At 34.7% G+C, this 23,769-nt stretch overlaps 1 protein-coding gene across 2 annotated transcripts in view; it reads left to right on the forward strand.

Moving 5' to 3' along the window:
* Positions 1-23,769, forward strand: part of CNTLN (centlein) — a 315,169-nt gene that overhangs the window by 126,811 nt on the left and 164,589 nt on the right. For both annotated transcript variants that reach the window (XM_040481333.1, XM_040481334.1), the window contains exon 8: positions 9,106-9,300. In XM_040481333.1, coding sequence (XP_040337267.1) covers positions 9,106-9,300 — 195 coding nt within the window. The remainder of the gene's footprint in view (positions 1-9,105; positions 9,301-23,769) is intronic.

Genomic DNA, 23,769 nt, shown 5'->3' on the forward strand with positions numbered 1-23,769 from the left:
GGTATAGAAGTCCTGATACTGCTAGTCTAACAGACTCGAATACCCTTCCACTCACCCCAATTCATTTCATCTGTCCCCAGGGATAATCATCTGAGTAGTCATTCCAGACCCTTTTCATGCATTAGGTATTAGATGTGTGTGTACATACACACATAATCACAAATCGAGGCATGTTATAATTTTAATATTTATTAACTTACACTGACTGTTCTTTAACTTGTCTTTAACTTGTTCTTTAACTTGTCTTTGACTGTTCTTTAACTTGTTCTTTAACATTTTCAAAAATGTGCATTGGATGTATTTCCACGACAATACGTAGAGTTCTGGCTCTCCTCCTGCTCCTCTTTGTCCTCCAGCATGAACATATATAGTGTGGATTTATAATTTGATGATTATTATGGTCTTCCTCTCCAACTTTTTGTTGTTACCAACTTTCTCATAGAAGGAAATGTTCCCCATCTCTTCTATAGCATCATTTCCTTACTGGACCATTCCTAACCACATATAAACAGGCCGTTATGTCTCTGATCTGGGGAAAAGAACAAAACAAACAATAAAAAAACATGTATTGATCCCCACTATATATATATTCCTTCCTTCTCTTCCTTTTCCTTTTCCAGCAGTATTCCTTGAAAACCTTAAGTTTTCTTGAAGTTCACCTCTCTTGTTCTCTCTTGAACCAACTCAAGTTTTTACCCCTTTCATTCACTCTTCTAAAATTTCTCCTCTCAGAATTACTTGTGACCACCACATTGCTCAATTCAGTGATCATATATCAATCCTCATTTAATGTATCAGCAACATAGGTCTTAGTTGATGACTCGCTATTCCTTGAAATACCTTCTTTCCCCCACCCCCTCTCCTGACTTGTAGTGCACTACGGTTGTATAGTTTTCTTCCTTCAATTCTAGCTGTTCCTTTTCTGTTTCTTTCACATCTTTTCCTAGTCTCCATGTTGTCTAAATGTTAAAATGTCCCAGGCCCTAATTATAGGATGTTTTTTTTTCCTGTGTTTAAATTCACACCCTAGGTGATTTTATCCAGTCACCTAGGCTTTCAAAATCATAATTGTCCATATGATGACTCCCACATTTGATTATCTACTCTGGATGTCTTGTGTGAACTTTAGGAAAGATATACATACATATATATCTATATATGTGTATCTATCTATCTATCTATCTATATACACACACACACACATATACACATATATACATATATACACACATATATACATATATACACATATATACATATATACACACACATATTTTTTTTTGAGAGAGAGAGAGAGAGCGAGCAAGCATGAGTGCTCCTGTGCCCAAGTATGAGCGAGGGAGGGGGCAGAGGGAGAGGCAAAGAGAGAATCTTAAGCAGGCTCCATGCCCAGTGAGGAGCCCAGTGTGGAGCCCAATGCAGGGCTTGATCTCACAACTGTGAGATCATGACCCAAGGCAAAATCAAGTCAGACATTTAACCAGCTAGCTGAGCCACCAGGCGCCACTAGGAAAGAGTATATCTAATTGTGTACTTAACATTTTTTAACTTGTGTGCCTAATAAGCATCTCAGATTTCACACCTTCAAACTAAGCTATTGTCTGCTTTGCCTTCAATACATGTCTGAAATTCTGCTACTTCTACTACCCCTGTTGTCACCATTCTGTCCAAACCACTATCATGTTTCACATGAATTCTTGGAATAGTTTCTCACTTTATTTCTTTCCTCCTGACCTTATCCCCTTTGAGTCCATTATCAACACAGATGTCAGGATGTTCTTGCTAAAACTTAGTAAGTCCTTCCTTCCTTTACCTCCATCCATTGGTTTCCTGTCTCATGAAAAATAAAACTCCAAGTTCTTGCCATAACCTGAGAGACTGTACATGATCTGGCTCTTCATTACCTCTCTGATCTCATTTTTGCAATCTCTTCTCCTTAATCTCTCCACTGCAGCCACACTTAATTCTGTTTTTTTCCCTTGAGCATCCAAGTATTCTTCAACCTCAAGTTCTTTGCATTTGCATCCTCTTCCTGAAAGCTCTTCCCCCTGATGTCTGCATAGGTAACCTTTTTACTACCTTTATTCTTCACCTCTTACAGCTTAAAATCTAGTTGATCACTGATAATTGAGTAGCAGGAGTAAGATGATGTTGTATGTATGTATGATGTAAGTAATGTATGTTGTAATAGCAGAAGTACATAGCTTGGACCTTTTCCTATGTTTAGGGATAAGAGACACCCTTTGATGAAGTGATATATGTGATGTTTATTCTGAGAAGATAAGAAGACATCAGTGAAGCAATTTAATTTCTTATAATTCTTCTCATATGAAATCTACCTTAAGTCATAAATTCCCTAGTTAATGTCTTTACCAAATTGGGAGAAGTAGAGCTTATCAAACTCTAATTTGGAGAATTTTGAAACCTTATGCATGTTTCCCCAGGATTATGACAATGCTCCAAGAATCATTCTAGATAATGAGAGGTTTAATGGGAATATATTGTGCTTATGAATAACATAGAGGCAGGAAAAAAGAGCAAACTGACATCTGATGCTAAAGATCTGGCTTAATTTCCCTATTTAGTCTATTTCTTGTACTCTCTTTTCTCTACTTTTTTTTTTCTTTTCTCCACTTTGAATTCCTGTTTCTTCCAACTTGTTCCTCAAAAGTTACTTCTTAGAGGTGCTGTGTAGGAAACTTAACTGATTTTTTACTTGATACTCATTCTGAAATTTTAATTCTCTTTGTGGTATTTTAATTTTAAAGTAATTTTAGATAATTATAATTGTTCATTCATAAAGTTTTCATTAGTATACTCACCTACACTCAATTCAGAAGTCCTTGATTATTGATTTATATTTTGTGAATTTTGCCTGAAGTTAGTAGATACTACATTTAATTTTTCTTTGGTAGTCTATGTGTAAATAATTACCCATCAAAACACAGAAAAAACCTTTTATAATTCCATCTCCCAGAGGCAAATGCTGTTTAACATTTTGAATATTTTTTCAGTTTTTTAAAGTGCATTTTTACATATCTGTGGATACACTAATATCTTTTATTTCACATTATATTAAAACAATATCATGACAGGGGCACCTGGGTGGTGCAGTCGGTTGAGCGTCCGACTTCAGCCAGGTCACGATCTCGCGGTCCGTGAGTTCGAGCCCCGCATCAGGCTCTGGGCTGATGGCTCGGAGCCTGGAGCCTGTTTCCGATTCTGTGTCTCCCTCTCTCTCTGCCCCTCCCCTGTTCATGCTCTGTCTCTCTCTGTCCCAAAAATAAATAAAAAACATTGAAAAAAAAATTAAAAAAAAAAAAACCAAAAAAAAACCCAAAACCCAATATCATGACATATAACTATTTTGGGAATTGCAATATATTTAACCATATTTCCAGTGTTGATCATGTATGTTGTTTAAATTTTTTACTATTATAAATAAAGGTGCAATAAACATTTCCTTGTCAGTTCAGACCATTAGTATTCATTAGAGAGTATGGAATATGCAGACACACACACACACACACACACACACACACACACACACACACACACCTCACACCCAGGCCTAGGAAACCATTCCTTTTATGAAAAAGCTAGTAACATCATATTAATGCTTTACAGTTTACTCTTAGTTCATACATAAAAAAGCCTCATTTAAGTTATTAAATGTTGAGAATGCACAGGACATCATGAAGTTTGAAGGGGACCTGCCCGCCACATGAGAGATGATCAGTAAATGTTAAATTATTGAGCCTTAAGGAGTTGTGTGCAATGATATACCACTTTGGATAATGCAGTTTAAAAATCTTAGATTCTTATTTGAAAGTAAGAGTATTTTCAAACTTTGCAGGCATATTTTTCTGTCTTAATTTAAATAGTCTAGTCCACTTAATTTTTAACTATTTGGGTGAGTAAATAGTTCTAAAGTGGTAAAATATGGAGAAACTAAGAAGACAAGTAGAAAGGCCATCTAGTTGGAGCACAATCATAAATAAACAATATAAGATTTTATGATAAGCCAAGGAGAATCTGTGTTTCCATTTACACACATTATTTTAGAAACACATGATATAGGCTGAGGCACAATGCAAGTCATATCCAGCAACCATATAGTAATAGTGGTGAACATTTATTGAGCTTATTGTGTATTAGCAACTGGGAAAATGCCTCTTGTGTCACTAAGTCTCACACCAACCCTATGTGGTATATTATTATTATTCCTTATTGTTTTATAGATCAAGTATTGAGGCTTAGAATATTGTTTAAAGATGGTAGAATTCAAATCTAGGTGATCTTGGGTCCAGAACCCACAATCCTAAACTCTATTACAAAGCCCACTGTATCATTCAGTTATACATAGAATAATGTGGTCTTAAACGTTCTGTAAATAGATTCTGTAAACTTGTATCATTCATTCTCATCAAAATTCTTTTAATGTTCAGTAACTTTATGTTGGGAAATTTATCTTGATACCTAAGTTAAACGTTACTCAAAAGAGTTCATTGCTGGGTGCCTGGCTGGCTCAGTCAGAAGAGCATGTGACTGGTTCTCAGGGTCATGAATTCCAGTCCGATTTGGGGTGCAGTGCTGACTCCATTACATCCTTTTTGGTGAAGAGGGATCCTCGCATGTTACTATCCTCTGTGCAAAGGGCTGTCATCATTGTTCTTCAGCCACTCTTTGTCCTGGTTATAAAAATGTAGTTTCTTTTATTATGCTATGGCATGGCAATTTTAAATTTTTTTTTAATTAAAAAAAATTTATATTTATTCATTTTTGAGAGAGAGACAGAGAGACAGAGTACGAGTGGGGGAGGGACAGAGAGAGAGGGAGACACAGAATCTGAAGCAGGCTCCAGGCTCTGAGCTGTCAGCACAGAGCCCAACACAGGGCTTGAACTCATGAACTGTGAGATCATGATCTGAGCTGAAGTCAGATGCTTAGCTGACTGAGCCACCCAGGCACCCACGAGTTAGGTCTTCTTAATTTACTATTTCTCGTGGAGTTTCTGTTTCCTCTGTGCTCTTTCTTTCAATTCTCTTCTCTTAACTTTTTTTTTTTTAATTTTTGTTTTCCCTCCATTTCTCCTCCTTTCTCCCATTTATTAAGTTGATTTATTTCATAATATTCATTCCATTATCAGGAAAGATAAAATTAGTTGCCCTCAGCGGTAAGTTGAGGGGAACCTGAAAGGGAGACAAAGGTGAAGAGAGAAAACTGGAAAAACCTTTGAGCCCAGGGAAGAGGTGAAACATATTTTTCCAAAGGTACCCATAACAAATCATTAGTCTTATACACAAAACCTAATAATGTGGAGGGCTCCTCTGGAAGAGACAGACCCATCAAAATAAATAAAAGTAAGCTAGTGTGTTTTCTTCTGCTGAGCCTGTAGCCATTTATAAGTTTTAATTGTTTTTCTACCTTTGCACATCATTTATATACATGTGTGTGATATAACTATAGATAGAGATTGCATAACATTTATAATTTCCAGACCATCTAATATGTTTGGGATACTATATATGTGTTTTATCACTTTTTGTACTATTTAATGATAATTATATGACACAAGCTAATATCAGTCTGGGAAAATAAGGAGTTAGCTGATGCATTCTTTCTGTTTAAACCACATGTTAAATCAGAGTTTCTCTTCTCATTTTTCTGCTGCAAACAGATGTGGTTTTCAATTGTAGAAGTTATTGTCTCAGTCAGAGTAACAAATAGTATACTTAATCACTAAATAAGGAAAATTTTATTCTTTAGCCAAATTAGTCATTGGGTCACAGAGCATATGCACTTCCAAAATTGTAAAGGTTCGTAAAGTATCTTGTTCCTTAACACTAATAAAAATGAGGGAAGGAGAGTACTTCAGTAGAAGTCCCTGAAAATTAAAGGACTTGGAGTTTGGTGTCCTGTTTCTGGAGATAACTTGCTTTCTATCCCCTAGAGATCCTCTTAACCTTTTAAACTTTAATTTCTTCAACAATAAACAGCATCAAGAATAGTAAGCATATTAAATTATTTATGGATATAATGTACTTGTAAAGTGTATAAGGGAATGTATGATTAAATGTTTTTATAGGCCAGAATCTTGCAAAAAATTCTGATCCATTTCAGCTTTTTGGACTCTAAGAGGAAAGAAATTGTCAAGAAAAGGGCCTGTCTGAAGAGTACTCTGAACGATTGTTACTGCTAATAAAGTTACTAATTCCAGATGCTAAACCAAAGCAGATGAATTAATTTGTTATATTACCTAATTTACTCACTTGAGACTTTTTTGACTCACTCTAACTGTTATTAATATTATTATTATTATTTTGCCAAGTTTACTGATGGCCTGGGGCCTAGAACTAACAATGGCTGCAGGGCTGTCTTTGTGTCCTTTACTCTGCATCCACAACTGAGTGGGCTTACTGCTGTTGAATAAGTGAAGTCCAATCAGCCATCAAAGAAAATAGGCAAGTAGGAGATGCGTATTTGGAATAAGAACCAAGGAATAAAAGAGTCTGTGCCAATTCCTGGAGCAGAGCTGGTCTAGATGATTTGTTCTGGGCCTTTTTGATTCTATTCCACCTGCTGCTGGGAAGGATGGATATTTTCAGAGAAAGATAGTTTGCCTCAGTGTCTAGAGTTACATCAGATCAAGCCAGAACAACTTCTGAATAGGAGTGTACCTGTGTAAACTGCATGGCAGAGCAAAGTGGAGAACACAAGAGAGCAGTTAGTCTATTTTTACAGAGGCAAAAAAGAGGGGAGACGTGAGAGGAGACAAGAGAAAAGAGATTAAGACAGTGCCTTCTTTCATGTACGAATAGGCTCAGAGCCTTATATCTGTGAAGGAAGATCCCAAGACATGACACTCAAAGAAAATATACCACACCCTTGGCACTAATGGTCAGAAATTTATCCTCTGTCCTAACCACACACTATATTCTTCCTGTACCTTGAGCAGTGTAAGGGGAACTATAAGTTTTGCTTTGTCAACACTTGATCAATGTTCATGAGATTCTCAAATATTTGAAATTTGTAAATTCTTTTTTTTAATATTTTGAAATTGAGGTATAATTTGATATTTGTAAGTTATTTAACATTTTAAATATCTTACTAATATTTAATTTGCTAGTATTATTTTCCTACAAAAAGATTAATTTGTATTGATTGGGTAAAAGCTGATTAGTATTATTAAAGCATACAAATAAGAGAGAAAGTAGTTAAATAATCTTTTAACTGACTCTGTTACTGCCCAACTACTATGCTGTTGGGCAGACCTTCATTTATCCTAGCTTCAAATGTCTCTAGAAAGTTTAGCTCTTGTCTCCAGATTTTGCTTTTTCCTTTTCTACCTGAACTCAATCATGAAAGCAGCAACACAGCACAGGTAGGTCACTATAAGGCCCACTCTGATCCCTTCATTGTTCCTTAAAGGCTGTCAGGTTCCTACTCTCTCTTCCCTTCTAGACTGATGCCCTCAACTGTGGAAAGGACATTGGACATACTCCCTGGTGTAAAGGTAATTGAGAGGGAAAGTACAGACTTATTTCCTGAAATTCTTTATAAATCAGAAAGGCAACCCTTCCTTTGTAACAATTGCTTAGACTTTGGCTGTAAAGTGAAATGGGTTATTTGAAGTATCTACAATAATACAGTGGTACAATCCCTGATAGGACATAAAATGTATATTGAGTATATTATGTCAGAGTGGTTTGGAGGATCTTGTTTTTATGACAAAGTATGTGTCTGAGAAAAAGCATTTAGAGAAGTTTTTCAAACCTTATTACATTTTAAACTTAAAAAAAATTGAAGTATAGCATACATACAGAAAAGTACTCTGGTATCTTTTGTGTAGTTAAATTTCTTTCCGTGAGGCAAGGCCAGCTAATGGAAGATTCCCCCAATCTTAAGTTGGGTGAGCAAACCTAAAGACCTAGTGTATTAGCTACATCATTTTGAGCTTGGGAATTTTGCAAACTCCCAAATTTGAGCGAAAAACCTTGGGGATTTTTGCTTTGTTATAAGATCTTACTACTTCACTACTAGCCCTACTAAAAAACCCAAATATTGTGATTCTTAGGTCACTTTCCCAGTGTCATCCACAAATATACATATGGATTTTTTATGTAAATCAGTTATCACAAATTGAATTACCCCTTTTGTCACAATTTTAAGTTAGGAGTTTCATCACCAAGTAAGTTTATGAATACTGGAGGAATACCATTGTGAAACATATGTGACTCTGTATGAAACCACTTATATACATGCCACATACTGTCTCACTTTTAATAAACTCTAGTTTTAAATTTATTTAATTCATGTTGCCTTGAGTTAAAAAAAATTTTAAGTTATCTATCATGGCTTCAGAACATGTCTTCTATTTTATCACACTCTGTCGAAGGTCTTCAGTTATCCCCAGTTGCCTACAGGAACAAGCGCACCTTCCTTAATCTGGTGTTCAGGAGTCTTTACATTCTGTCTGTTGTCTTACTGCTTGACTGTCTCTTGCTATTCCTTCTGCCTCCTCCTCCCCTGTTGGCAGCAGTAGATGCTAATTTATACTAAGTGGGACTATATCAGTCAAACTTAACTCTCAATGAAAGACTCTTGGTTTTTCCTTTTTTTCTTTCAAATGTATATATTGAGTTCAGTTGGGTTGATATATCTTATGCTCCCTGTCTCTTCTTATAACAGTACAAAATGTTTTCACGTTTCTGCCACCTTCAGAATGACTTTTTGTTTCCATTCAATTCCTATAATAGTATTATGGCTCAGTTCAGGTCCTTTCTTTTTCATAAAACCCTCTAATATAGCTAAGCTTAAAGTGTTTTCACCCACCTTAGGAATTTTAGCATGCTTTTCCTATATTACACTGGCCAATAATACATACTGCCTTTTTAATATCAATTGTAGTTTTATATTGATATTTGATTGTATTATTTAGTTTTCCATTTGTTTATATCTTGTTTCTGGAATATTAAAATCACTTGAGGGCAAGTATTATATCATATGTAGTCTTTATAGATATGTATATGCATGTGTGTATATTTACACAGACATGATTGTTTTATTGATTGTTAATAAATTTGGATCTATTTTTTGAAACAGCTTTACAATGAGTTACATATTTGCTTTGAAACCACAAAATCAAGTGAAGCTATGCTCCGGCAAAGTGTTGTTAGTCTTCAAGATCAGCTATTTCAAAAAGAGCAAGAAAATGCTAAATTAAAAGAAAGGCTTCAGGAATCACAAGGAGCACCCTATCCTTTACCTCAAGAAAGTGATTCAGAGCACTCAGAACAGGTGAGAGACATTTTCTAAAAATGTTACCCAGTACAATATCAAATTCTCTCCTACAATTGACTAAATCACATTTAAATAAATTTATATATATCAGAATGTAAGTGTTGGAAGATGGTTTTATATTGTGCTATTTTTTGTACTCTTTGTTGACATCAATGTTATGTACAATATGGAATCATATAGAAATGCATATAGAAATATAGGGTGGGGTGCCTGGGTCACTCAGTTGGTTAAGCATCTGACTTCAGCTCAGGTCATGATCTCATGGTTTGTGGGTTCGAGCCCCATGTCGGGCTCTGTGTGGACAGCTCACAGCCTACAGCCTGCCATGGATTCTGTGTCTCCCTCTCTCTCTGCACCCCCCAGCCCCACCTATGCTCTGTCTGTCTCTCTCTTTCTCTCTCTCAAAAATAAAGAAACATTAAAATAAATATAGGGTATAACTGGCATAGTTATGATGATGAAACACTTGACTGAAATATAATAATGAACAGCAAATTAATAGGTCATGCCCATTTTGAGACTTTTAAATTGAATGAGGAAATGGAATGGAAAGAGTATAAATTGGAAGTCTCATAAAGTAGTTGCATAATGCCAGGTATATGATACTACCATTTAGTCCCAATTTTGCCACTATCTTGATGTATGTTTTTGGACAGGACCTTTCTACCTACTTCCTGGTGCAATTCCAGCTTCTGAGGTAGTGCAAATGTAAAGATAAATATGCAGGTTCAGGAGTCAGGTAAACCTGGAATCAAATTACAGCCCTGCCTGTGAGCTTTGTGAACCTGAGCAAGCCTCCTAACCCTTTAGCCAAAGTTTCCTCATGAACAAAAATGTTAGTGTTATTGCTATCTATATCATAGAGTTTTGTAAGCATTAATGAGAGAATGCATATCAAGTGCAGAGTTTGGCACATAGAAATGTTCAGTGATATCTCTTTAAGATAATCTTAAAGGTAACTTTCAGCTCTAAATATATAGTGTAAGGGGGTGCTTGGGAGGCTCAGTTGATTGTCTGACTCTTGATTTTGGCTCAGGTCATGACCCCAGGGTCCTGGGATCAAGTGTCATGCAGGCTCTGGGCTGAGCATGGAGCCTGCTTAAGATTCATATTCTCAATCTCTCTCTCTCTCTCTCTCTCTCTCTCTCTCTCTCTCTCTCTCCCTCCCTCCCTCCCTCTGCCCCTTTCCCCTGCTCATGTGCTCTCTCTCTCTAACTAAAAGAAAAAAATTCAATATATATATATGTATTGAAAGAAAATAATCTCATTCCTGTAAGTTTATTTAAGTGGTAAGGCACTTGGCATTTCTTTACATTTTATAATGTATTAATTTAGTTCAGAAATGGAATTAACAGAAATATATAATTGAGTACTTAAATGGTTATTAATGATCCTTTAACAGTAATTTTTGAATCTAGCTTATTTTGTCTTGCTAACAATTCAACCTTAGGCAACAGTTTTTAATATAATATAATATAATATAATATAATATAATATAATATAATATATAATATATAATTTTTTAAAGTTTATTTATTTTGAGAGAGAGAAAGAGCATGAGCAGGGGAGAGGGGCAGAGGGAGAAGGAGAGAGAATCTCAAGCAGGCTCCATGCTGTCAGCATGGAGCCCGACTTGGGGCTCGATCATGACCTGAGCTGAAATAGAGAGCCAGACACTTAACTGACTGAGCCACCCAACCACCAAGACAGCAGTTTTTAAATTTGTATTGTATTATATTACATTTTTTGGATAACAGGTGCACAGAATTAATCATAAAATTTGTATCATGACATAGTATTATGTTACACACCTAGGCCTATTTTAGTTATTTTAATTTACTTGTTTGTTTATTACAATAAATGGCCTTTGTCCCATCAACTAATCCAAGAATAGAAGATGACTAATGACTTACATCTACTTGTATGCTCCTGCCCTAACTGGTACCCTGATTCTCTCACCAAAGTTAACCACTAAACTGTTAATATTTATTTATTTTGAGAGAGAGCAGGGAAGGGCAGAGAGAGAAAGGGAGAGAGAATCCCAAGCAGGCTCTGCACTAACAGCATGAAGCCCGATGCGGGGCTCACTCTCACAAACCATGAGATCATGACCTGAGCCAAAATCAAGAGTCTGACGCTCAACCAAGTGAGCCACCCAGGCACTCCTCATTCTGATTATTTTGGTTTTATCGCCTTAAAATTATGAGGAAGTAATATGTTGTTTAGTTTTATAATTTATAAAAATACCATAATGTGTTGTTGCCTGGGGTTTGGCAGTTTTGATTTATCATTATGTTATTAAGATTCACTTATGTTATTTGGCTTAGCTGTTTATTTATTTTTACTGATTTAAAATTTTCCATTTTATGTGATTATATCATAAGTATTTATACATTCATTTCTAGATAAGTATTTGGGTTATTTAGGTGGAATATATATCCAGGAATGGAAATCCTGGGTTTAGAGTATAAAAATGCCACTTTCACAAAATACTTATTTTTCAAAGTGGTTTTCATAAATTTTACTCCACCAACAATATGTAAGAGATCTGTTGATTCCCATCCTCCTTATCACTTAGTATTGTCACACTTCTTAGTTTGTTGGCAACTAATTCAAGTATGATTTTTTATTTTGATCTTAATGTGCATATCAGTGATAAAAAAAAATCTCTGAATGATTACTAGCCAAGTGCATGCCCTCTTCTGCAAAACTTCTATTTATGACTTTTATCCATTTTTCTGCTGGATTCTTATTGATTCATGAAAGTTATTTATGTTTATTTTTGAGACAGAGACAGAGCCTGAGCAGGGGAGGGGCAGAGAGAGAGGGAAACAGAATCTGAAGCAGGCTGCAGGCTCTGAGTAGTCAGCATAGAGCCCAACTCAGGGCTTAAACTCAGGAACCAGGGAGATCATAACCTGAGCCAAAGTTGGACACTTAACCAACTGAGCCACCCAGGCACCCTTAGTTTTGCTTATTTTTAAACCTTACACTATCTTTTTTTTTGTAACTGTCCTTTATCACATTGAGGAAGTTCCCAGTACTCATAGTTTGATGAAACCTTTTTCATGAACAGGTATTGAATGTATACAGCACATCTTTTAAGATGATAGTAAGGCTTTTCTCATTTATTCTGTTAACATGGTGAATTACATTGATTGATTTCAATTATTAATTTAATTTTGCATTCCTGAAATAAATCTAACTTTGTTGTAATGTTTTATTGTTTTTGTATATTGCTGAATTTGATTTGCTAATGTTTTGCTTTGGATTTTTACATCTATATTTATGAGGAATATTGGGCTATGGTTTTCCTTTCTTGAATGTTTCTTGTCAGATTTTTGTATCATAGTGATGCTGGTGTCCTAATAGAAATTGCAAAATATTCCTCCTTACTAGAAGAGTTTGGGTAAGATACACTGTTTCTTGCTTAATATAAACACTGAATGCTTTCCTTCTAAGGTAAGGAACAAGTCCATTCTTTTCAACACTGTACTGGAGATTCTAACTAGTACAAAAAAAGGCAAGAAACAAAATCACCAATTACAAATAAGAAAGTGAAACTCTTTTTATTCACAGACAACATGAACATCTGTATAGAACTCTACTGAATCTATGGTAAAGCGCTTAGAAATAGTAAGTAAATTTAGCAGTATTGCAAAATACAACATCACTTTATAACAGTTATATTTCTTAATATTAGAAAGAAATAATTAGAAATTGAAAAATTTTAAATACCATTTATAGTAACCTCAAAACCTATGTAATAATTAAGGATAAATTTAGCAAAATACACACTTGATCTATACACTGGAAAGTACAATGGACATACATACATACATACATACATATATACATAAATGGACAGCTATGCCAAATTCATGAATCAGAAGATAAAATATTGTTAAGATTCAGTTCTTCCCAAATTAATCATTCATTTTATTCTAATCACAATTCCAAGAAGCTTTCTTTTCCTTTCCTTTCCTTTCCTCTTTTCCTTTTCTCTTTTTCTTTTCTTTTTTTTTCTTTTCTTTTCTTTTCTTTTTCCTGTCCTTTCCTTTCCTTTCCTTTCCTTTCCTTTCCTTTTCCTTTTCCTTTTCCTTTTCCTTTTCTCTTTTCCTCCCCTTCCCTTCCCTTTCTTTTCTTTTTCTTTTTGAGAAATATAAGCCAGTTCTAAGATCTGCAGGGAATGGCCAAGGCCAGGGACCTAAAAGAGCAAAATCAAGTTTCATAAAGAAAAAAAATTAGAGGAATTACACTATCTGATTTTTATACATATTTATCAGGCTAAAAGAAAATCAAGATAGTGTGGTATTGGCATAATTATTGACAAAATAATTAGTAGAACAGAATAGAGTCCAGAGAAATACCCACTCATATATGTCACTGTATAGTAACTCTTGAAATGAGGATAGGGTAAGTCACTTTATTCTTTTTTAAGAATGTTCTGTATATTCTTGCTTTGTTGCTTTTTTATAGAAATTTAAAAAAAAATTCATGTTTGTTTTTGAGAGAGCATCAGTGGGAGATGGGCAGAGAGAGAGGGAGACACTGAATCCGAAGCAGGCTCCAGGCTCTGAGCTGTCCTCACTGAACCCAACACAGAGTCTGCTGCAGGACTGAAACCCACGACTGTGAGATCATGACCTGAGCTGAAGTTGGATGCTTAACCAACTGAGCCACCCAGGCGCTACTTATGGAAATTTTAGTATCAGCTCATCAACTTCATAAATAAGCATTTGTTTAGAAATTGTTTCTAATTTAACTTGTGATTTTCTTCTTGCCCATTTGATAACTTAGATGTGTATTGCCTCCTTTTGAAATACTTGGGAATTTCTTTTCCCTGTACAGATCTTCCTTAACTTACAATGGAGTTACATCCCCATAACCTAATTTGAAAATAATGTATGTTGAAAATGTGCTTAGGGCACCTGGGTGGCTCAGTCAGTTAAATGTCCAACTTTGGCTCAGGTGATGATCTCATGGTTCATGAGTTCGAGCGCCATGTCAGGCTCTGTGCTGAAGGCACGGAGCCTGGAGCCTGCTTCAATTTCTGTGTCTCATTCTCTCTCTGCCCTTACCCCACTCACACTTTGTCTCTTTCAAAAATAAACATTAAAAAAAATTTTTAATGAAAAAGAAAATATCCTTAATATATCTAACCTACCAAACACCACAGCTTAGCCTAGCCTATGTTAAACATACTCAGAATACTTACATTAGGCTACAGTTGGGCAAAATCATCTAGCACAAAGCCTATTTTGTAATAAAATATTGAGTATCTCAGGTAATGAATTGAATACTGTACTGAAGGTAGAAAACAGAATGGTTGTACGAGCATGGAATAGTGGTAAATGTTCTTGTGATCGATCATGTGGCTGACTGTGAACCGAGGCTCACTGTTGTTGCCCAGCATCGTGAAAGAGGATCCTACTGCAATATCACTGGCCTGGGAAGAGATCAGAATTCAAAATTCAAAAATACAATTTCTATTGGGTTCACATTGCTTTCTCATTATCATAAAGTTGAAACATCATATGGCTGAACCATTGTAAGTCAGGGACAATTTATATGTGTTATTTCTATTCACTGTACTATATTGTGGTCAGAAATAGTAACTGTGCAATGTTACTGTATTTGAAACTTATTGAGACTTGTATCACCAGAATATGGTTTATGTATAGTTGCAAATAATTTGTATTCTGCAGCTTTTAGGTGGAGTGTTCCTTAAATATCAATTTTAATTATGTGATTGTTGTTGATAATGTTCAGATCTTCTGTCTTTAATGATTTTTGTATTTAATTTTTTATCAGTTTTTCTGTCAGTTGCTAAGAGAGAGGTGTTAGAATCTCCCAATATGATTATTGATCTTTCTATTTATCCCTGTAATTTTATTAATTTTTGCTTCACATGCTTTAAAGGTATTTTATTTACTGTATGCAATTCCTGATTATCATGTCTTCTTGATTACTTGAACTCTTTTAATTATAATAATATTCTGTTGACTTGAAACCCAATTTTATGTTAATTGATCCTATCCAACTCTTTAATGGTTACATTTTACATGGTATACCTTTTCCCATCCTTTCTATTTCCACCTATAGGTGTCTTTATGTTAAAGTAGTAGGGTTCTGTGTTTTTTATTCATTATGGCAATTTTTTTCCTTTTCATTGCAGTGTTAATTCACTTAAAGTTAATAAACTTACAGGGGCACCTGGGTGGCTCAGCCAGTAAGCATCAACTTCAGCTCAGGTCATGATCTCCCTGTTCATGGGTTTGAGCCTTGTGTCCAGCTCTGTGCTGATAGCTCAGAGCCTGGAGCCTGCTTTAGATCCCTCTCTCTGCTTCTCCCCAGCTAACACTCTGTCTCTGTCTCAAAAATAAATAAACATTAAAAAAATAAAAAAAAACAAACATATACTTAAATGATTTAAAAAAATAAAGTTAAGGGGCGCCTGGGTGGCTCAGTCGGTTATGTGTCTGACTTCAGCTCAGGTCATGATCTCACAGTCTGTGAGTTTGAGCCCCACATACATATATATATGTATACATTTTTTTTTTTTTGAGAGAGAGAAAGAGAGAGAGAGAGACAGTGGGAGAGGGGCAGAAAGAGAGAGAGAGAGAGAGAGAGAGAGAGAGAGAGAGAGAGAAAGAGAGAATCTTAAGCAGTCTCCATGCTCATGCTCAGCACAGAGCCCGATGCAGGGCTTGATCCCAACACTCTGGGATCATGACCTGAGCTGAAATCAAGAGGTGGACACTCAACCAACTGAGCCATCAAGGTGCCCAAACTCTATATATTTTTAAGAGCAATTTAAAAATTTCTGTTTCCTGTCTTCTGGACCCTGCTGTTTCTGATAATAAGTCAGAGGGACTTTGTTTCATTGTTTACTTAAATGTGATGTTCCAGCTTTGTCTAGCTTCTTTTAAAAAAATAATTTAGTTTTAAGCATTTTAACTACTTGTTTCCAAGTATGGTTTTCATTGTAGTCAGCCAGCCTTCTTCCAGTTGCTGGGTTTCATGATTTTTGTAAAATAAATAAATAAATTAATTAATTAATTAATAAAAATAAAATTTGTTTTTATTTATTTCAGTAAGTTGGGGAGAAGTGTTGACATTGTTTCCTCAATTATTTTTCTGACTCCTTTCTCCTCTCCATTTGAGATTCCCATTTCACTTGTATTAGACTTTTTAGTGTTGTCAGATCAGTGAGTCTCTCTTCATTTTTTCAATCTTAATATCTATGTATCTTCAAATTAGCTAATTTCTGTTAATGTAATTGACCTTAAAGTAACTGACATTTCTGTTATCCCTAATTTGCTTTTACGTCTTTCTGTGAAATATTCTTTAAATATTGTATGTTTCAGTGCTGGAATTTTCATTTGATTCATTAGTATAGTGTTTTCCTATTATTTATAGGAGTTTTCTTGTTTGTTTATATCTTGCAAACTTATTTTTCCTTAGGTCCTTATTGAAATAGTTAAAATAGGTCTTTTAAAATCGTTAAATTTTAATTCCAACTTTTGGGACTCCTTGGGTTTGTTGATTAGTGGTTTTCTTTTGCTTTTGAATGTGGGTCACATTAATGTTTTCTCTGTGTCTAATAATTAGGGATTGTGTAGTGTATATTGTAACAGATATGTTATAGATACTCTGGTTTCTGTTGTACTACTGACGTAAGTACTGAAGTTTTTTTGTTTTGTTTTTAATCAGAATTTAACTAGGTTCGACTTAAACTCTAAGCCCTAGTTCCCTTCAGGTTGGTGCAGTTAAATTGCTTTTATGTTATTTTCACCTATCCAGATTGTTTAGAGGTCTGCCTAGTTGCATGAATATTTGAGGTATTAGTCATACTTTTTTCTCTTTTCTAAAATTTCCCCTTTCTGGCGGCAGTGGCAGGCCTAAACTTTGTTCCTGTAAGTTTCTATTGGAATTTTAGCCTTCTGACCCAGTATCTCTTGTGGGCCACCCTCAGGTGAAAATTCATAAAAATGGGAAGATCACTCAATGGTGTTCTATTTTCCAAGGATCAATTCTTGTCCAGATTCTTCCTCTGTTGATTATTCTCTATTATCTTCAGATGGTTATTTTTATATTTTGCTCAGTGTTTAAACAGTTATATGTAGAAGGCTTAATCTGAGAGGATCAACTCGGCCATTATTGTAAGTGAACTCCCCAGTCTTTTGACTTTGTAGAGTGTAACTTACACCTACTTAATCACTTTAATGCAATGCAAGGAACTTAATACATTCTCCTTTATCTCTTCACCTTTTTTTGTCTTCTTTGTCTTATATTTTGATCCTATATATATATTTTACCCTGTAAGACATTATCATTATTATCACTAAAAAATTAGTATTCATATAGAATTTTTATTCATCTGAGTGGTCTTCCTTCTTTTCTGCAGTTCTGTGTTTCTGTCAAGGATCTTTTGCCTTCTGTATTAACACTCCTCCAGTATGGGTAGATCTGAGAGAGCTGAGGGGAGAAAAGTAAGGGGTGACCTCAGAAACGTAGATGTGGGCTCAGGTCTCCTAGGGCCTTGTTAGGCCACCATAAGGATGTAGGTCTTACCCTAAGTGAGATGGAAATTCATTGGTGTGTTTCAAATAGAAATGCAGCATGGAACCTATTGGAGTGTTTCAATCAGAAGAATGATAAGATCTAACACAGTTTTCAAAGGATCACCCTGGCTGCAATACAGAAAAGACACTGCAGGGAAACAAGGATGAGAACTGGGGGACAAATTTAAGAGACTGCTGTGAAGTTAAAGATGAAACTCAGTGGGTACTTAGATTAAGTTGTGAGACATAGTTTGAGTTTGGAAATATTCAAAGGTAGAGCCCACAAGATCTGAAGGTGCCTTAGATGTGAAGTATGGGAAGAAGGGAGGAATTAAAAATGAATCCAGGATTCCCAGGGCTAACTAACTGGGCAAACAGGTTTGCCATATTCTGAGGCAAGAAATATTATTCTAGCATTTCTCCTAGCAGGAAGGAAGACACTGAAGTTATACAAAGAGAAGTGGAAGCCCTGACTCAGGGAAATAGTAATAGGAATGGAGAGAAATGGGTGACTTGGGATTTTGCTACAACTTAGTAACATATTCTTTATCATGTCATTACTGTAACTCTTCTTGAGGATTTAGTCCACCTAGACTCATCTTTTCATTTATCCATTCTTCCATCCATCCATTTGTTATTTATTCATTCATGCATTAATCAGTTACATAGTCAGTGCTTATTAAAATTCTGCTGTATTCTAGGTATGAGATTTAATGTGAAAGAATACAAAGAGGAATAAGATAGTCTGCTTTTATGAATCTTATAGATAGCTATGCAGACAAGAAAGTAATTATTATAAAACGTGCTATAATGGAAGCATGAGCAAACTTTGTGGAAAGAAGCTTTACAAGGAACGTGTGTATGGAGAGGAAGAGAGTTGTCAAAGCTTTCACAGAGAAACTATACTGTATGTCAGTTTGAAAATTCTTTAGGAGTTTTACCTTGGTGGAAATGAATTGGCATAGGCCCTGAGAATAGTCTAGGTAAGTGCTTCTCAGATTTAAATAGGCATCCAAGTCACCTGGTGGAGGGGGTTGTTAAAATAGATTCTGATGCAACAGGTCTAGACTGGGGCCTGAGAGTCAAGTTCCCAGATAAATGGTGCTGTGACAGTTTGTCCAGGCATCAGTCTTTGATTAATAAGAGACTGAGTGGACAATTGGATTATACAGTTGAGGGAAAATGGTAGGAGTATTCTTTCTTCTGTTTTTCCTATCCCTAATTTATATTTTTCAAATACTTATGATGGGACTTTTTGTGCATGATTTTTGGGGGTTACATTTAGAGTAATAGATTACAACATAAATTCTGTAGTCTGGATCCCTTGTTACCTTGGACAGGTTACTTAATTTCTCTAAGTCTCAGTTTTATCACTTGTAAAATGGGTATTATAAAAGTACCTACCTCACAAGAGTTTTATGAAAATTACATGGTGGGCATTTAGAGTGATAGATTACTAATTAGTTGTCTTAATATATAGAAAAAGCACTTCTTGTGTCATGTTAGTAAATTTGAAATGTTTTCCTATATTGGTGGTGATTTATCTTCTCTTCTTCCTGATCTCACTTATAATTGGAATTATTGGTAAGCTAACTGACAGGGTTTGCCACAGAAAAGGGCCAACCTAATTGGTTCATATGGGATTGAAACCTGTGACCTTTGATTTCTTAGCACCCTGCTCTTTACTAGCTGAATTCTGAATGACTGCCTATTCTTATTTCAGAGTGCTTGTTTATCTTTCACATGCAGAAGTTCTGTTTTTTTGCCTTGGAGGAATATCTTGCAGTAGAGGACAAGAAAGAAACCTCAGCCTTATATTTACCTGTGAATGAGATTCACATCAAGTGGCTAACAGCAGACCACAAGATTGGAGTTGCGAATTTTAACCACATGCTTGTTTACTTTTATTTTGTAGGTTTTTCACTGATGGTCTATTCCTTCCTTTCCTAAGTGGCAGAGAACTGTTTTTCTGTATATTGTTTTCCTTTATGTTCTCACTTTCTTTTCAAAAATTTTATTACTAAATCTTTGAAATCCACAGAAAGATAAATGTAATGTCTATGTACCCAACCAGTACTCTTGACGTGCTCCTCTTTGATCCCATTTTACTTATTTTCCTAACGGTAATCACTCTCTTGGATATTAATTTAAAATTTTTTTAAGACCTACCTATTAAAACTGTTTTCTTAAATAATTTATCATTTGGTATTTTTTTATTTAAACCTTAAAAATATCTTCCTCTTTGTCTACTATGCTCTGAAACTGGTTTTTTTTTTTAACTTTATTTTTGTAAAATAACTCATGGCTGTTGAGTGTAGGTATACCTTTTTCCCCTTTCTCTGAACAGTCTATTGTATAGATGAACTACAATTTACTTATCTACTCTTTTTGTCAGTGAACATTTTTTTTAGCTATAGGAATTTTTACACACTGCTGCTATGAACTTTGTAGTACATGCGTCCTTACCCACACGTGCAAGACTTTCTCTAGGATATATTTCTAAGGGTGAAATAGCCTGTCATGGATATGCAAATGATCAGGCTTACAAGAAAATGCCAAATTGCTTGCCATAGTGGCTGTCTAAATTATAGGCTTCTTAGTTGCATTCTTAAAAGGGATAAAATAGTATCTCATTCTGGTTTCAGTTTGTATTTCTTTGATTTCTAATGAGCTTGAGCATTTCACGTTTATGTTACATGATATACCTGTTTGTATCTTTTACTCATTTTTCCATTAGAATGCTTGTCTTTTTGTTGAGGTTCTTTATTTTAGATGCTAATCTTTTGTTAGTTATTATATTATTGACCATAATGTAAGGTTCTGTATTACATAAACTCCAGATCTCTGTGGCTTAAAATAATTTATTTCTTCTTTACATAGCTCTCCCATGTGAGTATTACTTGGATTTTCAACTTCTAAACAGTGATTTAGGGATCTAGGTTCCTTACATCTTTGGGCTCCGTTAGCTTTCAGTTTGACTACTAAAGTCGTGCTGTAATCATGTCTACTCCAGCCAAAAAGAAGGGAAAAGGGGCCTAGAGAAACATATGTGGGAAGTTTTTATGAATACGGCTTCAAAGTGGCACATATTACTTCTGCCAGCATTATTTGGCAAAGAATTGCAAAGAATATTGGGAAATATGAGCCCCCAAATATTGGGAAATAAATATGTGTCCATTTCCAAAGAGAGGAAGTGAGTTTAGAGATCAGACAGTAGTCTCAGCTTTCAGTTTTAATTGTTGCAAATATCTTCTTGCGGCTTGTCTTTTTACATGTTCTATGGTGTCTTTTGAAAAATGGTTATTAATTTTAATATAGTTGAATACCTCATCATTTTCTCTTAGACTTTGTGTTTATTGTATCTTGTTTAAGAAATCCTACCTTATCTTGACCTCAAAAGATATTTTTGTCTAAAGTGTTATAGTTTTGACTTCTACATATAAGCCTTTATGTGGAATTGATTTTTGTTTATTGTGTAAAAGATTATTCAATTTGGTTTTTGAAAAATCTAAGAATCTGTCTGCTTCAGCACTTTTTATTGTGTTAATAATCAGCCCTTTTGTCAGTGATCTGCATTGCTTCCTTTGACATTTTTTATTTCATGTATAAGTGGGTCTGTATTTAAGTGGGTCTGTTTTAGACTCTGTATTCATTTGCATTGGGTAAGTGTTTGTAATCTCTGAAATAACAACACTGTGTTATTATAGCTTTATAATGAATATTGATATCTGATACGATAGGTCTCTTCAATTTATTCTTCTTCAACGGTGCTTTGGATATTCTTGATCCTTTACTCTTCAGTATAATGTTGTAACCAGCTATCAAGTTCCCTGAAAAATGTTGTGGGAATTAATTTGGGAAGAATTGACATTTTTAGCATTTTAAATCTTTTTTATCTGTAAATATGCTATGTCTACTTCAGTTTAGGACTTCCTTTTCGTTTAAACAAAGTTTTATAATATTATCCATAGTGGTCTTATATCTCTTTATTAGATATGTAATATCTACTGTCTCTTATTAGATTCTGAATGGCTTACATTTTTGTTGCTGTTTAGCTACTTGTCTTTTTGTTCGATTTTCTGTTTCTTCTGAATAGCAATGCAGTTGATTTTAAAATGTTTATCTTATATCCAGTCACCCTGTTAATTTCTTATTAATTCTAATATGTCTTGTAGGTCCCTCTGGGTTTTCTATGTGGTTAGTCTGTAAATTATGACACTTTTTTTCCCCTTAAAAATCCTAATGTGTTACTCACAGAACAAGTTACTCACAATCCAAAGTTTTACTATATATGTAGTATTTCTGTAGTTAACTCAGGCACAGAAATCATTTGTTGTAGTGACATATTTGTTCAGTGAGATTAGTTTTATTGATTTAATTAATAAAGTATATATTGCCTGGTAAACAATCAGGGTTAATTAATTTAAAAGTTAAAAAAAATCTTAATGTGTTATACCAATGTTTTTACATTTTACCATACAAAAGTTCAATAGAAGCAGTAAGAGTGGGTGTACTTGTCTTGTTTTTTAATTTTAAAGGTAATATTTCATCTTGGATAAGAAAGTTAGCCATAAATTTCTTATAGATACTTTTTATCAGTTTAAGGAGCCTGATTAATATCATATATAAATGGTGGTAAATTTTATCAAATGTTTTATTTTTTGATACCTGAGCCATTCCCAACCTTTCATAAGCTAATTCATTCATTTTACTGATATTTTATTTTTTTTAAATCTTTATTTATGAGGGTAATTGGTCTGTTATATAATTTTTGTATTGTCTTTATCTTGTTTTGCTAATAAGACTAGCCTTGTGCAATGAGTTATTGAGCTAAAGAGAGAATTAGAAAATTGACCTATAAACCTCAGAATGTAGTACCGAAACACAACATAATGGCAAATATGAAAGAGTTTAAGTGGATATGGAGGAGAGAATGAGAAGTTCAAACCATGTCTGTTTATAAAAGGTAAGGTAGAGAAGAGAGGCATGGCAATAAACTCGGGCTATATAATAGGTTTATTCAAAACTTACAGGTTAGTTTGACTTTAAATCTGCAAGCTTTTTACTGGTTCATTTTTTTGGGTTTCTCTAGCATGAGAGTATGATAATTCCATAAGAACTGATATAAGAGTTAGGGCTTTTATGATGATAAATCATCATAAAAGGCAAAATGAGATTAGTTCCAGTGAATTCAAGACAGGTAGTGGTGGCAGGTTGTATACTGAGGATACAAGGAGATGTAAGGAAAACTAGACCTTAGCCCCCGTGCTTAGCCTCTACTTCAGTCCAGAAGGTGGCAGAAGACCTAAGAAGGGAGGCCTGCTATTAGGTCCTAAGTATGCTTTCACTTTTGCACCCTACATGTGGCTCTGTGTGTATGTAAAGATATGCAAAGAAAATGGAGAATACATATTTTATATAGTTGGAAACATACAATATGTAAATTTGTAAACTGCTTGTTCAATTACCATTTCATTATAATAGGATTAAATGTTTAAAAACATTTTTGACTCCCTAATAATTTAACATAAGAATGTGCCTTTTTTTCTCCACCTTTCAAATGTTTATTTTAGACTCTACCATACTGGATGCAATGGTTACAAAGTTGTACAAGTCCTTGTCCTTTGAGGCTTATGGTTAATAAGTACCATCATTCTCATGACTAATGGCCTGTGTGGCCTGGTGATACACAAGAGCCTATTAGATATTTTTATTTACTTAGTAGGTTACTTATTTATTTTTGGTAACGTTTTAGGCATGTACAACCAACTACCCTAGGCTATGACGTTTTGTGTTTTCTTTTAATTCAAATATAGTTGAGACACAGTGTTACATGTTGTACAGGTGTACAACATAGTGATACAACATCTCTATATGTTATGCTATGCTCACCACAAGT

The sequence above is a fragment of the Herpailurus yagouaroundi genome, unplaced genomic scaffold (genome assembly GCF_014898765.1).
Source record: "Herpailurus yagouaroundi ecotype Mexico unplaced genomic scaffold, PumYag 160, whole genome shotgun sequence".
Lineage (NCBI taxonomy): Eukaryota > Metazoa > Chordata > Mammalia > Carnivora > Felidae > Herpailurus > Herpailurus yagouaroundi.